Source organism: Electrophorus electricus, chromosome 2 (assembly GCF_013358815.1).
Source record: "Electrophorus electricus isolate fEleEle1 chromosome 2, fEleEle1.pri, whole genome shotgun sequence".
In the NCBI taxonomy this organism is placed as follows: domain Eukaryota; kingdom Metazoa; phylum Chordata; class Actinopteri; order Gymnotiformes; family Gymnotidae; genus Electrophorus; species Electrophorus electricus.
In genome coordinates, this window is record NC_049536.1 from 15,177,434 (window position 1) to 15,193,756 (window position 16,323).

At 40.3% G+C, this 16,323-nt stretch overlaps 2 protein-coding genes across 2 annotated transcripts in view; one reads left to right on the forward strand and one right to left on the reverse strand.

Moving 5' to 3' along the window:
* syn3 (synapsin III) overlaps positions 1-3,107 on the forward strand; it is a 90,481-nt gene extending 87,374 nt beyond the window's left edge. The window contains exons 13-14 of the mRNA XM_035535878.1: positions 121-280; positions 585-3,107. Coding sequence (XP_035391771.1) covers positions 121-280; positions 585-708 — 284 coding nt within the window. The 3' untranslated portion in view covers positions 709-3,107. The remainder of the gene's footprint in view (positions 1-120; positions 281-584) is intronic.
* An 11,339-nt stretch (positions 3,108-14,446) lies between these two features.
* rerg (RAS-like, estrogen-regulated, growth inhibitor) overlaps positions 14,447-16,323 on the reverse strand; it is a 26,361-nt gene continuing 24,484 nt past the window's right edge. Inside the window, exon 5 of the mRNA XM_027026093.2 lies at positions 14,447-16,135. Within this exon, the coding sequence (XP_026881894.1) occupies positions 15,716-16,135 (420 nt within the window). The 3' untranslated portion in view covers positions 14,447-15,715. The remainder of the gene's footprint in view (positions 16,136-16,323) is intronic.

A 16,323-nucleotide genomic window follows, 5' to 3' on the forward strand; every position in this document is an offset into this window, starting at 1 on the left:
TGTGTGTGTGTGTGTGTGTGTGTGTGTGTGTGTGTGTGTGTGTGTGTGTGTGTGTGTGTGTGTGTGTGTGTGTGCGCGTGTGCGTATGCATGTGTGTGTGTATGTGTGTGTGACCTATAGGAGGTCCTCGCTCTGCCTCTGGGTCCCCATCCCAGTCTGGACAGGGCTCTCCCCAGCGCACCCGCTCCGCTACCACCTCTCCCAGTCAGGCCTTCCAGCCGGGCCCCATACCAGCCTCAGGCTCAGGTGGAGCTGCTCAGAAACAAGCCCCACTGCTTAAGTGAGGTCCCCCCGCCATTACTTTTATAATTGACAACTGTAAGCTTATAAAGTTTGCTGTTAAAAATGTTACTATTGCATATTGAATTTATGTTCATTTTGAATGTTTGGAAAAATTAAGTATTTATCTAGTAAATTTATCAAGATGTGGATGGTAAGAAGATTCTATTTCTGACATTCCATTACCCTTGAGAGGAGGTTTCATTCTGTTTTCTATACTAACACTCACTGCATTTTCCTCATGTGCTTCACATACTGTAACCTGTTCTCTGTGTGCCCTGTTTTTGTGCTGTTTATGGATTTAGCAAATCCCAGTCACTGACGAACACCTTCACAGAGACGCTGAGGGGCAACCCAACGGACGACGAGGCCAAGGCCGAGACCATCCGCAGCCTGCGCCAGTCCTTCGCCAGCCTGTTCTCCGACTAGTGTCCGCCATTCACCATCGCCAGCTCCTTTGGGATGTCCCGAAGGCCAGCAGGTCCTGGGCAAAGCTTAAGGAAGTGGAAACAGCCTGAGCATATGAGTGGAGGATGAGGTGCTGTAGGCTAGGGTTTATGTCACTGTACCAATTCTGGGTGTGGGTGTTTGTGAAACCTGCCTTTAAAAGCCACTGTTACCCCCTTAAAAGACCAATAACCATTGCAAACATTTCATCCACCGCTTTGAAGTATAAGCATCTACAGACTCTACAACATGGGGGTCTCTCAGTAGATGTGCTCTCATCCTTTCAACAAGGTTTAACTTCCTTGTTTAACCACAGCATAATTATGGAAAGGATCCGCGAGACAAGGGCTCGTGTTTATTTTCCAGGTCTTTTATTTTTCAGAGTTTTTTATTATTCTAGTATACCTAGTAATGGTAGTGTACACAGTATGTTAAATGTAAATCCTCATGTGTAACTAAAGAAGGTTTGACTCATTTCCAGTGAAACCAGAATGGCCGTAGCATTGTTTCTCTCTCTTCTCATTTTAGTTGTAATAGATATAGATATTAATTATAATATAGTCCCTCAGACTCATGCAGTTTGGCTGATACAGTATTTATGTCACATGGCAATATTTCCACAGTGGGAATATCAGTATACTTTTTATTTGTATGTGGCTCAGTCTTCCATTACTAACAAATCTTCCCTTTATAAATGAAGATATTACTTGACAGTGTATGCACTGAAAATATTATTACACTCTCTTCTGGGCATTGTACATGACTTATCTCCATGCTGAGAATCTTTGACAGTGATAATTGAGGAAGGGAACATAAAAAACTACATAAATAAGCAATGATGAAAGGAGGAAAGTATAACGATGACCTAAGGGGTCACACCTGAAAGCCATCAGTTCACTGACATATTAACCTTTTGCCACATTTTGAGATTGCTCAATATTCACGATGTCATATTTGCCTGTCTCTAATTGTTTTGTTTAATTTTTGCATAGTACAATATAAGGACGTGTTTTTGGTCATGAATTGTCACTTTCACTGTGAGAATGAGTAGCTGAGTGTATTTCATACTTTTGACGATCAAATGGACCAAATTCTATTTGTTTAAAAAAAGGTGATGCTACTGATTTTTCTTTTTTTCTGTGTGTGTATGAGAGAGAGAGAGAATGCCCAATCTCTTTGTGCTTTGTCAGTTTCCTCTATTTACATGCACGTAATTAAGTGCGATAAAGAGCCATAAAGTAGTCATGAGGAATTCTTCTGAGGAGCTCTGACTTTCTCATCTGTTTCAATATGTTCACTTTCTCTTCTACTTACATGTTTGTAAGTATTAAGCTACTACATTTGTTGCTAAGTTTCATTTGTTAAATATTTGATATAAATATGCTATGGTAATTGTGATATAATTAAGTTGAAATATGTACATAATACGTAGAATTTTGATTAGTATGTGCCAGTTTCTTAGTCAGCTGACAAAGTAATAAATGCAATGAACTGTCAAAGCAGTTGGATAATTGTGTTTACAACAAACTACAAATTTGCTGTGGTCTTGTGTATTTTATATTTATTTATTTTTCCTTTATTTAAATATCTTTTTTTTTGTTTTATCCTGTTTTAGTAATAGTGAAAAATATGTTATTAGTATGTATTTCTGGATTTCTGATATTTCCCCCTAATATTTGACAATTCTGAGTATAATCATTGATGGGAAGATTAGCCTTAAACTAAGACAGCTGTTGGTTATCACTTGGCTTGCAGTCACAAGGGTGCCTTATGGCTCCCATCTCAGTACATGCAAATAGATTATTTGACACATTATGTAGTAAACAGTTTTTTTCTTGTCTTTTTAAAATTATTTTTTCTATCAGCCCTATTAATTTAAGTTGGAACATGATTCGCACTGCATGTAATTTTACAGACATTGAGCAGAACCAGCTAGTGCTGATCATAAATCAGTTTCTCCAACCTTGTGCTGAATTCAGAATAATTTCATCCAGTATGCCTCAAATGTACGCACACATCCACAGGAAAAAAAGACACACAGAACTCACACACAAACCTGCAAATGAAGACATTACAAAAATATACAAATATACTCAAAGGCATTATAAGAATACACATTAGAACACATTTATATGTTTTGTCATACTACAATGAGTGTATGCAGTGTAGTGGTTTTATTAGATGTATCTGTGGCATGGTTAGAATTTCTATCTGCTTCTCTGTAGTGTAGTTTAGTCCTGTAGATCAGTTTATGTCTGAATGCTTTATGGATTGTATGTGTCACTACATGTGCTTTAATGTAACACATACCATTTGGTTATGGTTTTTGTTCCCTCTTTTGAGTAATGGAAATGCTATTAAAATGGACAGTGTTTAATATACATGGGTCTTTATTTTGCTTTCTTAAGAAGTAGCAAATATTTATAATGTAGCAAGTTCGCTTACAGAACAGAAAAATCTTCAATCTTTATACAATACAATAACTATACATTAAATAAATGGCTAATTTTTTATTACCCAAAAGTTATAAGTTGAATTTATGAATTGAGTAGTGATTGCATGCTTAAAAGTGTTTTCTGTAGCTATTGGCACTGTATAAGTCCTCCCCAAAGAAAGCTGTTCAAATTCCTCACAGAGATGTTGTAAAAGTTCTGAATCTGCTGGACTTTCTGCAAATTATACACCTGATTTAGCTCACATAGCAGTCTATGTGGTTTTCATCCCTAGATAATGTCTTTGTGTTAATATCTCCAGTGATGCCAGCCAACATACATCACGTTTTTTGGGCAGAGGTCCTTCATCAGCTGACCAACCGAAGTGCTACAGCATGACATCAACTTATCTTTAAAAATTCCTGTCACCCCCTTCCAGTGGTTGTTCATTTTTTCTCAGACTGAGATCTTCTCCCAGAGGTCTGAGAGGCTAAGGTTTGGGCATAGAATTTTTGCTGTTCCTAGGACAAACACTATAATATAAACATGGGCAATTACAACCAGTCCTCAAAAGGCAAACAGTTTAAACAGGCAATGGTTGGCAACAGGAAAGCAAAAGAGAGTAAGCAATAGCAGGCTAGATCCAGGTAATACCCAGGGCACTAACAGCTGAGAGTATCCATTTTCTTATTCAACCCCCTGTAATCAGTACAGATACAGAAACCACCGTCATTTTCAGTGAAGAAGCCAGAAGCTGTGGGGGACCTGAATGGTCTAATGTAACTTTAGAGATGTACTCCTCCATGTCCTGGCTCTCTGTGAGAGATAGGACCTTGGTGGAACATGTCTACCAGGCCATTTGTCAGAAAGGCAATGGGGAGGCAATTCAACAGCTCGCTGTTTGCTAAACACCTCCATCAATTCTGAGTAGTATTCTGGAATGGTAGCTGCTACCTGGGAATCTGGGCTCACTAGAGGGGGTAGCAACAGAAATAAGGTGCTTGCTAGCAGAGCTGTCTAGACAGTAGTCTAAACATGATATCGTGGGACTCCCAGGAAATGAAGGAGTTATGTATGTGCAACCAGGAGCTCCCTAATAATGGGTGCTCTGAAGAACTGACCAAAAGGAATGACATGGTGCTGCACTGACAGGTGACTGGCTCAATTCTTTGGGTGCAGACTGAGCCTAGAAGTTTGTCGTCCGGGGACCAGACCTTGAGAACAAGCTGGACATGTAGGACCCCCAGGCAATCAGTGAAGCCTGCAGTGATGAAGTTGCCAGCAGCTCCTGAGTCTTGAAGCACAGCAGGATTTGTAGTAGAGTACCACTTCCAGCACAAAAAGATGTGTAACATGCTGGGAAGAGGGGCTATTCATTGAAGTGATGTGTAAGGGGTCCTCAGCGTGCCTTTTGCTGTTCCTAGCTCTTTGGCCCATGGAGCAGATAACGCACTTCACCGCAGTAAAGGCAAAGATGAAGCAACATCCTTGTCTTTCTCTCTTCTTTGGAGAGTCCTACACTACCAAGCTGCATCTCATTTGATTCAATCAGACAAAGGAAAGAACAGGGGAAAAGATCAGAACAGAGATCTGGGCTTCTCCCCAGAATGAGATTGTCTAGGCAGATGGACAGGTTGATAAACTCCTCTAGAGTCGTGGAGTCGTCATGGTGTGCCTGTCCCATGACCTGTTCTGCATTTAACCCCTTGCAATAAGCCACAAGCAAAGCAGCTTCATTCCATCCACTGCTGGCAACAAGAGTCCAGAATGCAAGGGTGTATTTGGACACTGAGCGAGAACCATGCCTCAGGGACATTATCAAGTTGCTGCTAGTTCTACTCTCATGCAGGCGGTCAAAAACAGACTTAAAATAAGCAGCGAATCTCATAGTCTCCTGTTTACATCACCACCTTGATCCAGCATCCTATTTCTGTGACCTCCTGTTAAGCAAGATCACCAACACTATATGAGAAGCATATGAGCAAGGAGGATAGGCTGGTGGGCAAAATGTAATGAGCGCTGGAGAGGAAACCCACAACAGGGATTCCCATCGTATTTATCAGGCAGGGCTAAGCAGATTGAGGGGATGGAATCAGCCAAGTGGGGTTTTGTTCCTCACCTGGCATGAGTAATGAGAGATGGCGAGTCAATTTTGTGACGGATGGAACTAATGTGACAAGCTGCTGGGTCTGCTTAGAGAGTTCCCTGAGGAATTCCCCAAGCATGTCAGGTGCTGCTGATGCTGCCCAAGTAGCAGCTAGCACATCAGGTAAGGAGCCCGAACCTGCCGACTCCATAACGCGGCCAAGTCTACTGACAGGGTGGTAGGCAAGATAGGAGAAGCATACATGACACTCTCTATTTCTCCTTTCTTACTGGTATTTTTCCAACTTCCCATATTCTTTCCATACACACAAATACACACACATAAAACACCTCTGTCTGATGTGCTGTTTATTTGAAAATCCGGTATACTATACTGAAATCTTACTACATGTTTATATGTATAGTGTCTGGCACAAGTATTCAACTCAAGTATTCAACCTTGAATTTATGTTGTCTTAAACTACATTATTTCTCAGCAAAAAATCAAAGTGGAGAAAAAGTAACTTGCATAAGTATTCAGCCCTTCTAGACTAGTACTTGGTAGAACCAAACAGATGCCTAGCCCTTGCTGTGGAAAGCACCCCCATAACAAGATATTGATACTGAGTTAGCGTTACATAACCTTTTGAATTTTGTCCAAAAACTTCAAAGTTTGTCTCATCTAAAATCTGAGTGATTCTGATGCAAACGGGCACGCTCCAGTGGGTTTTGATGTGGTTTTTTTCTGCAGAACTGGCTTCTTCCATACAGGCCAGTTATATGTAGAGCTTGTTTAATATAGATGACTGGTGCATCTTCACTCCAGTCTCAGCTACTGACCTCTGTAGTTTCTTCAGAGTTAATGTTGGCCTCTCTGTGGCTTCCATTACAATTCCTCTTCTTGATCTGATGCTGAGTTTTGAGGGACGAATTTGTCAATGCAGAGCCTGAGTGGCATGGTACATTTTCAGTCGATCCAACAGTGCTCACTGGGATATCAGTTCTTACTGGGATACCCAAACATTTAGATATTAAATTGTAGCTTTTTCCTAAAGTATGCATTCCTACATCTTTAGCTATAATTTCCTGAGTGCTGTTTGGTCTTTATTTTTTCACATTTTGTCCTTCACATTCACAGTATGAATTGTATTTGAATTAAGGATGTCTTTTACTGATTCACATGTAGGAGCTAACTATCATTCTTAGTGCAATACATTTCATTTGTGGAAACTTTGTAATCTAGAAGAATCTGATGAATCTGATGACTTAAACATTTATTTAAACATAAACATAAACATACATAAACATTGAAAGACTAGACAGAAACATAACATCTAAGACTTTTTGCTTTTTCAGGGTTTGAGAGAGACCTTTGAAAGGTGAATCGGCTTCAAGGTCATTATGGTTGAAATTTCTCCCTTCAGACTGCAGCCCTAGAACGTTCAGTACACACCTGTATATTCATTTCTAAAAGGTTTTTGTGTCTATAGTAGCCTTTGCCCTTTCATTTGGTCATTTACCAAAAAAAGTGAGAACCAACATAGAACTTTTAGGATAACACATGCAACCTCTCCCTTTAAGTTCCTTCCCCTACTAATATTAGAACTAAATGTGAAGTGAAAGCTTAACCTTTGCTATTTTTTACATTTGTGCATATGATAATAGTTAAGATAAAAAAGAGCAGAATAATTGGGGTGTTGAACTGTGTTAAATAGACCTACAAAAAAACTGAAAAATGTTTTGTACTCTAGAGGGCAGCACTTGCCTGACAAAACAATTTACCACAAATCAGAGTAAATAACTATCAACAGTGACAAGTCATTGACATTTGTTTCATTGTCATTGCTGTGAACCCTTGACACATAAAGTACTAGTGAAGAATTTAGGTGCTTTTAGTGGGAAAATAATGCTAATAGGATTGGTGATTTGCATTCTAGAAATGTACAGTTTCTTTCACTTCCTGTAAATTGTGATATATTATTCCTATGAAAATTCTTGAAGTGAAGGAGCTCTGTATAGTGTCAATGCTTTTAATATTTAAAACATTTTTTTTTCTCTGGCAGAACTGTCAGATAAGTAGTAATTTTTCACTTTTACAGTGAGCACTGTTCAAATTCAAAGATGTTCTGCTGTACATTCTAACACATAAACTGATAGACAGCCAAGAGCTGGTACTTTTACAGAAACTATATTAATGAAGGAATGACGTTTGGTGAGCCAATCACACTTTTTGTATTTGTGTCTTTTTGTGTCAAACCGTTCTTGTGAAAAGTGAGGGAAACATTAAGTAATATACATCAATCAACAAAAACTCATCCATAACCCTTTCATCTAATAGTTTTGTGACTAAAATTAAGGATATGATGTAGTAATTTATCCTTTTACTATTTACTACTTTAAATTTAAAACAGATAATTTTAATTTCAAATTAAAAGTCAACTCATCTTTACATAACTCAGAATGCATGTGTTTCATGTAGATAAGGCAGATTTAAAATACATCCAATATGAATGTATAACTATGAAAATATCAAATGTGTACTGGTTTATAGGCATTCTTATCAGCTGCTGAGTTTCAAGAACAGGTCTTTCATTTATTCATTACCTCATTCATTTGTTAAATAGGAACAATAGATAGCTTAGTTGCATAGTTCTGATCAGTATTCCCTGAACAGATGATGACTTCTCCAATTTATCCCGAGTTTCATCCAAGATTGTTTCATTTTACACATTTAAGCATTCTACTAGTTCACTTTGCATAAACAACATGCAAGTTGTGATTATGCCCTTTCTTTCATGTGGCATAAGAGCTAGGAGACCCTGATCTATGCAACTTAGACAGTTGCACAATTACCATACCAGTTGTGGTCTTGATGACTGCATTGACTGAGTAATTTTATCATACATAGTGTGTTTTGAAGCTCACTGGCAGCATTAGTGAATGGAAAATACTCCAGATATGGGAAGAAAACTCATGGGCTATGATTCATGTCATGACTGCCCTGCTTCAAATAATGGCCAGACTAAAGGGAAAAGAAACATAAGACAACCTCTGCGTGGGCAAATGCATGCACACACACAAACACATCCACATACACACACACACACACACACACACACACACACACACACACACACACACTGAGTATGCAAAAAATATCACTTTGAAGACAGGTAGTGTTCCAGACAGGCCTGTCACAGTTGTGGGCATGTACAGAGATCACAGCAGTCCCATAGGGAGGGTTTACAGTTGCAAATGGGTCACCACAGACAGACCATTGCACACAATGGGTATAGCATTTCAGAATGCACGCTGTCTACGGTGTGTGGGCAACAGCCAAGGCCAAGCTCTGAATGCACAGAGCTTTACAGGGTCGAGGCATTGCTCAGCCCTTATGCTGGCATTGTGTGTGCTTGAGCATACTGAGAACATCGACAATCAGTTATGTCATCAGGCAGAATGTGGGAGTGGGGCAGAATGAGGGAGAGTGTGGGAGAGTGAGACAGAATGAGGCAGAGTGAGACAGAGTGAGACAGAATGAGGCAGAGTAAGGCTCTGCTCACTCCCTGTGCCAAGTAACTTTTGCTTCACCTCACTGCTTGGTACGTTTTTTCGTGTGTCACGCACACCTCGATGTCTGTGAATGCTAGAACCCTTTAACCAAGCACACACGCCAGGAAGTGTGGGATTTCGGGACCTTCAGCCATCACGGCGACTGCATTTGGCTCACATAGCTCCCCTGTGACATAGCTTTTGGGACACAGACTCTGTATCCTGGCTACACCATGCAGCATTCCCATAGCACACATTTTCAGATGTTAGATGCCTTAACATTCATTCATTCATTTAGTGCCAATTCTTTAAGAGTTCAAATGAATCATTATACAAAGAGCTCAAATGTTCATAAATACAATAAATTTGTAAAAGATATTCATTTAGGCTCCTATTTACTCTCTTTACATTAACTTGGCTTAGTTCATTATCTACTGCTGCCCATTAAGGCTATATGTAGCACATAGGAGAAGAAAAATTATTTTGTAGTACTAGCTTTGATTCAATGGTATAAACATTGTATCAGATTGGACTGGGATAAGTAGCTAATAGGCCATCTTTCAACATCAACTTTAATTTTGGTCATGAATTCATCTTATTCATGAATTGCAAAACTCCAAAGTCATAAACATTATCAGGCAAGATGACTCTCTATAGCCCGTTAATGGAAACACAAGAAGTTTTATGTTTGATCACCAGCATGTCACTCTGCCCCATCAAAGAACTTCAAGTCCTCTGCTCATTCATTTTCAACATTCTGTCCAGAAAGAAACAACTCTGATCTATTGTATTATGCTAATAATATGCTATGGGGAGCTAACGGAACTAGCCTCAGGCTTGTGGACCTAAATGAAAAGGAGGCTGATGAATCTGAATGAAAGACCTTGTGATGATGTAGGAAAGGTTCTTTCTTCCTTAGAGAAGCAAGGTTTAATATGAAACTGCAGACTGCAAAACACACTTTAAAGGATGCTAACAGCTGAATGTAGCTCAGCATTAACCATAGTACATGGTTGACCCTGGTTGACCCCTTCCTACACTGAAATTGTCTAATACGTTCTTAGATCATTTTGTCTTCCCTTTGCTTTCACTCTCCTCATGGTCTGTGTACTATACACATAATTTGCAGCCTTATTACACTTGAAGGCCCTTTTATTCAATTTGTATTGGTTTATATGTTTGAGTTTGTGTGTGTGTTTTTGTGAGTGTGTTGACTGGTTTGGTGTGTTCCCTCATTTCCACATTCTGTGTTATCTACAAACCAGGTTTTTTGTTGTTGTTTTTTTTTACCCTGTATCACCATAGAGAAAGAAAGAAGGAAAAAACCTCAGTGCCTCCTTAAGTTGAAAACAACGAAAGGCCTTAGTTGCCATAGCAACTGCAATGCCTCAGTGAACTCAAAGCAATTGATGAGATAGACAGAATGGAAAGAGAAGAGGACAGAAAGAGTGTAGGGTGAACAATAAAGGACATCAAGGCTACTGGAAGTTCCACCAGTTCCTATCTGCAGTGGACTGTAGATGCAAATACTTATTCACGCTCATGTTGATTTAGGCCTGCATAATGCAGTGACCCAACCCAGTCATCATCACACAATGCCACAGATATTTCTATTCAATGCAAAACCACATTTCCAGATTTAGTTTTAGGGCTGTATAATTCAAATGGCTATAAAAATGTATCTACGCATAGCGTATCATCTGTCTGGAACATTGTTTCATGTTGTAATTAATAGACTGGGTAACAATCACATTCTGTAACTTTTATTCTGAGGGGACAGTTTGTTTGCACTGTTTTAGTAAATATCTATTTCAGTGCTAAGAAGCTATAGAAAACGTATTAGAACTTCTCCTTTAGGAGCTGCCGCTTTGCTGAGATGTCCTTTATCATCCTAAAACTTCAAATATCAAAGAATGACAGTATGGAAGCACTTTCCTGATACTGACATCCTGTGTGGCTTTTTCAATTATGGTTGTTTTTAATTACCTTAATGCCATTGTTTTCAAGTGAAGAAAATTAATAGAATAAAACAGCATTCATAATAAAAATAGCTATTTTCAAAACACATCACAGGACTGGAGAGATAGAACAATTCATTAGCTAGAGTAATCTATGCAAACGTTTTAGCTTTATTCTGCTAACATACTATTAGATGTTCAGTGAACCAATAACACATTCAGCTGACACTTTTATCCAAAGCAACTTACAATTAAGACTGATTACAATTTCAGCAATTGAGGGTTAAGGCTCTTGCTCAGGTGCCCAACAGTAGTAACTTGGCAGCAGTGGGGTTTGAACTGGCAACCTTCTGATTACAAGGCAAGTACCTGAACCACTGCCCAGAATAACTTTAGTTAAACAGCAAATCCTTTTTTACTGTATATCCTCATCAGCACTAGAAATACATCCTGTGAGAGTGTGTGAAGAGTCACTGCTGTAAGATTGATGGAGCTTGGGTTATAGTTATATCAGGATGGGTTGTGGAAGCACAGAATGTGTAAAGAAAAAACAATTACACACGAGTTCACTACATATCCAACTGCGGTAACTTTGTTTTCTTGTTTGTATGTTTGTTTGTTTCCTACTTACTTTTTAAAGATGTTATTTTGCTTATCTTTTTATATCTGGTACCAGATCTACCAATAAAATACAAAAGCAAAATGCAACATACCAGGCTTCACTTTAGAAGATTCTAAACTGGCCGTGTTTCAAAGCAACGTCACAACTTTAAGGCTTCTCAGAACATCATCCGCCCCCTCCCCCCTTACAGAGTTGACATGAGCAATCATGTCAAAAACACCTCTAACTTATGCAAAAAAACATTAGAGAACATACACAACATAACTAAAGTTGTCAGCCAAAATATTCCTTTAATCACATGCCATTCTGTTTGCTTCCACATCTGGGAATGCAGACCATGACAGTTTGCTACACAGATTCATTGAAATGCATATTTGTCAATGCATATTTGTCAATTTGTCTGAACAGGCCTGTCTCTTGCTGTTGAGCCATTTCCTCTGCGTTATGTCACAGGCATTGTTCATGTGATTTGGCATTTGATTCCTCTCATTTTAATATGGAAATTTACAGTGTCATAGACCTGTCTGTGTATATATATGAATTCATATATAAAAAACCATTGTGTATTTGTAGCTGTCTGCAGACTCATTCATAAAGTATACACTTCTCTCAGTTTTCTCTGAATTATAAACTTAAGCCCTTGGTGAGAAGTATGGTAAATTTTCTCAAGAAAGAGATCCTTTTTGCAATTTTTTGATCATAAATAAGGAGCTTCTCTTTCTGTCCTTCACTGGAAATGTAGTGTGAAAGTGTTGTTTTATATTCAGAGACTGAACTGACTACTAAACCGGATGTGTGAGGACTTACCTGAATAGCCCATTTTCTGGCGAATAGGTCCTCACCATTCTTGCACCTGACCTTCTGATTGCTCACTGTTTTCCAGGCTTGGATGTCTGCAAAGCTGCTCTTTGATCTCTTTTAAAATAAAACTGAATGAAGTGAACTGAATTTTAAAAAGATGCACATAGTTCTTCAGTAAGACTGAATCATGTGTTGATGTATATAAACCTTTGCAAAAATGCATAAACAACATATAAATGTATAAATCCTCCTAATATGCAACATTTGTTCTTCTGTGTTGTGACATGACAGAAAAATGTGCTGCCCTATCATGTCATGTCCCATATGTGTCCATGCTGTTCTGTACTGAAACAGGCAAGATGTCAAAACCCACAACAAACATCCAGACACTTACATGTCTAATGTAGCTCTTGCTTACTACTGCCTATTAAATTTAGAAGGCATCTCAGTGCTACAGAGTGCTCCCTGCTGCGACTTGGAACTGTTGACATTTATATATTGTTCTTTTATATTTTTTTATAGTGTTCTTTTGTTTATTTATTTATTTATTTTGTACCAACAGTGTTGTTTCTGTCAGTTCTTCACACTTCTGAGATGCAGGTTATAAATGAAAAAAAAAAAAAATCACAATGAACGACAAGTGTGTATTATTTCCAATTCCACAATAAAAATTGTGCTGCACTTTATGGCAGCAAATGCACAATCAGGATGCCAAAAGATTTTGGAGAATAACAACTATGGCCAACAAGTTAAAAACTGACTTGTAACCAAGCACCACAAATAAGCAGTGTCATAGTTCCAGGACAGGGAGCAAATAGATGTTGGGAGAGTTGCATGACCCCTCTGTACTTGGCAGCACTGAGGCTCTCTGCAGCTGCTCTCTGTCACCGGTCTGGAAGGGTTAAACTCAGGAGCTTTGGCATTTGTGCTGCCCCGTGGGATGCAAGCCACGTCAAGGCAGCAGGGCTTCCTGCCTGCTTTGTTCAAGAACTTGGAGGGTGAGATGCCTCGAGGTCTGCTAGCCCTGGACAGAGAGGTGGAGAGGTAAGGCACTACCCAGGGAGAGTCTGTGCCCTCTGTCCACCCAAGGCCATGAATGTAATTGTCATTGGACAGACATTATGGAGGGGGTCCCCGTTTGACCTTTTGCTATATAAGCACAAGTGGGAAAAGTGTAGAAACTGGCTCTGCTATCTCAGACGATTCATCCGTTACATTTATGTGCTATCTAGTCATGTAAACCTTTAAATACTCATATCTTGTCTAGCAGTGACACTGTACCCTAACTGTACAGGAAATTAACTGAAGTATACATATAACCTATGACAACGCCCTGCTAGTGTGAAAGGAAGAAGGAAGTCCGGAGGGGAGCTGTGGTCTCCCATAGCTGCTATTCTCAGCGATGCACTAGTAATTATCCACCCAGGGCCTCTGGGCACGCCCAGTCCCCACCCGAACCCAGCAGAAGCTAAAAGCAGCGTGGGCTGAACCCTGTCAATACCAGTGTCACCATAGAGTCATCGCAGCAGTGCTCCTGATCCTTTGTCTGGGCTCTATTCCAATCCTGCACTGCTGTATACAAGGTATACATGTTCTTTGATGTTCTTTAATGGTGTGGCAGGGGTTACAGTGTCCAGCGCTGTTCTACGGGCTTGGAAAAGGAGCTAGATCCCAAAAAGGTTTAAAAAAAATCATACTGGTAACACAGCCATTTTATGAATATTAGGCGATGTCATAGACTATATTGTACTAACAGTATGAAGAGTAACATAACAGTGTTGGGAAAGCTGTAATACATTTCCATTGCCTGTCGTGTCAGTTTATGTCATGTTATAACCCCATTTTTATGATTTAGATGATGTGACATTTTCACAACCAGCAAGCTGGCATGAGTTTGTTTTGTCCTTAAGAAATTACAACACAAATGAAACCCAGCACTGGAAATCCTGATCCAGCAAAGGAACGAGGCTGAGATGACAGTGTAAATGGCGTAGTCTGGTCCTCCTCTGAGATCGCAGAGTTAAAAGCTCCTTTCATTAACGGGCTCTATTATTGACTGGCTCTCTGAGCTCAGAGGTATTGCTCCATCTAGATCTCTGTCCAATCAATGTCTATCTCCTCAGATCTCCTACAGAATAATGGATGGTGATATGACCAGGTAGCGGGCCAGCTGTCTTTGATTGTGCTTTTGAAGCAGCACTGCCAAAGCTGTTTTGTTTTGTGTTGGCAATAACACCCAGGGTGAATGGTATCAATATGAGGAGGAGACAGGGAGAAAAGTTGTTTATTTTCTTTTTACAACACTTGTTTATATTTATATATATTTTTCTATTCATCATCCTTATTACAAGTGCTCAGGAAGAGGGACAGTGTGGTCTGTCATCTCAGTCTGATCATATCTTATAATGCAAACAAACAAACAAACAAACAAACAAACAAACAAAAACCAATTGGCATTTACCTGCAATACACCTGTCACCTGTTACCATGCCTAATTCAGCCTTAATTGCTTTGATATGTCATGTCATTAGATGAATAATCTTCTTTCATTTCCGATATTAAGGCAGTAATATATAATATTTATTATTAAAGGTGTTTTGATCTGGATCAAAAATGACCAAGAACAGACACAGGAAAAGAGCTGCTGATATATACACTCATGTGGGTAGCAACATGGTACTGATAAGAACAGAAAATATGGTTAAAAACATCTCTCCACGAGGCATAGCTTTCCTGCTTTATTTTGTTCTGGAGAGAGAGAACAACCCCTCACCCCCCACCCCCACGCCGAGATAGAATCTCTAAGAGGTCCGAAAACAAAGATATAGACACATTCCAAGGTGGTTGTAGTGGGAGGGTCCATTGTAGTGAGGCTTACTTCGTTTGATTTTAAAAAAATAAATAAATTTTAAAAAGTCTATATTTTGGACTATATTATGAAGGTGGATGACGGTTTATTTAATAACTGCAATCCCAGCTCAAAGAGGATTTTGGTTAGGTCAACATGCACCAAACAGCAGGCATAAAGGGCAGGCTGTATAGAGATCTGTTACTCCCATATATCTCTGCTGATGTTTCAGTGAATCCTTCATTACATCTCAGAGAACAAGTACACATGGAGAGGCCTCAGAGTGTAGGAAAGCACTGTTGTACAAAACACGCCATGGCACAGAAACTGATACAGAAACCGATACAGCCTGTCATCTCTTTTTTATCTTTACGATGGACTATGGTATACACACAGCACACTGTGTAGCAGATCAAGTTTTTAAGACAGAGCGCATTCCATCCACTCTTCCTGTCATCAGGAACAAAACATTCCCAGCTGGAAAAGATGGTAATGTTTTCTTCTACCTGCCCAGAAAAGGCTCAACCATAATTTCCCTAAACTTCTGGCATGATTCTGAGTTTCTGCCTGAAGCGTTTGGACCCAGAGCCAGATTCCACTCCAGGCCCCTCACCCCAGCCACTCATCCTCCTCCTCATCCACCTCTGTCCACCCTGTCCCTCCCCCACCCACTGCCCAGTGGGTGGAGGCTCTAGCTGCTGATCTTGGTCAGCATCTTGTTTATGGCCTGCTTGACGTGAGTGGTGGAGCTGCGGCGGCGGGCTTTGCCCTGAACGGCCCGCCGCCGTCGCACCTCGCGACAGAGCTCGTAGAAGGCCTCGGCCACACCCCCGCCCGTGCCTGCGTGCTCGGCGCATGCCGAGCACTCATAGAAGGCGCACGCCATGTCGGCGGCCAGCCGCTCGCCCTCTTCCGTGGCTACCTGCCTCGCGTGCTCCAGGTCAGCCTTGTTGCCCACCAGCACGACCGGCGCCAGCTTGGGACGCCGCACCTCGTCCAGCATTCCGCGCAGCGGGGCCACGTCCTCAAAGCTGCCACGGTCCGTGATGTCATAGACGAGGACAAAGCCATCACCCCAGCGCATGTTGCCCTCCCTCTGCAGCTGGTCCTCCTGCGTTGGGGGAGGGACGAAGTGTGAGAGCGAGCCAGGGGCATTTATGAGTGTGTACACACGTGTGTGTGTGTGTGTGTGTGTGTGTGTGTGTGTGTGTGTGTGTGTGTGTGTGTGTGTGTGTGAGTATGTGTATGTATGTGTTTGTGTATGTGTTTGTGTATAATATCTTCTAAATAAGTACTAAC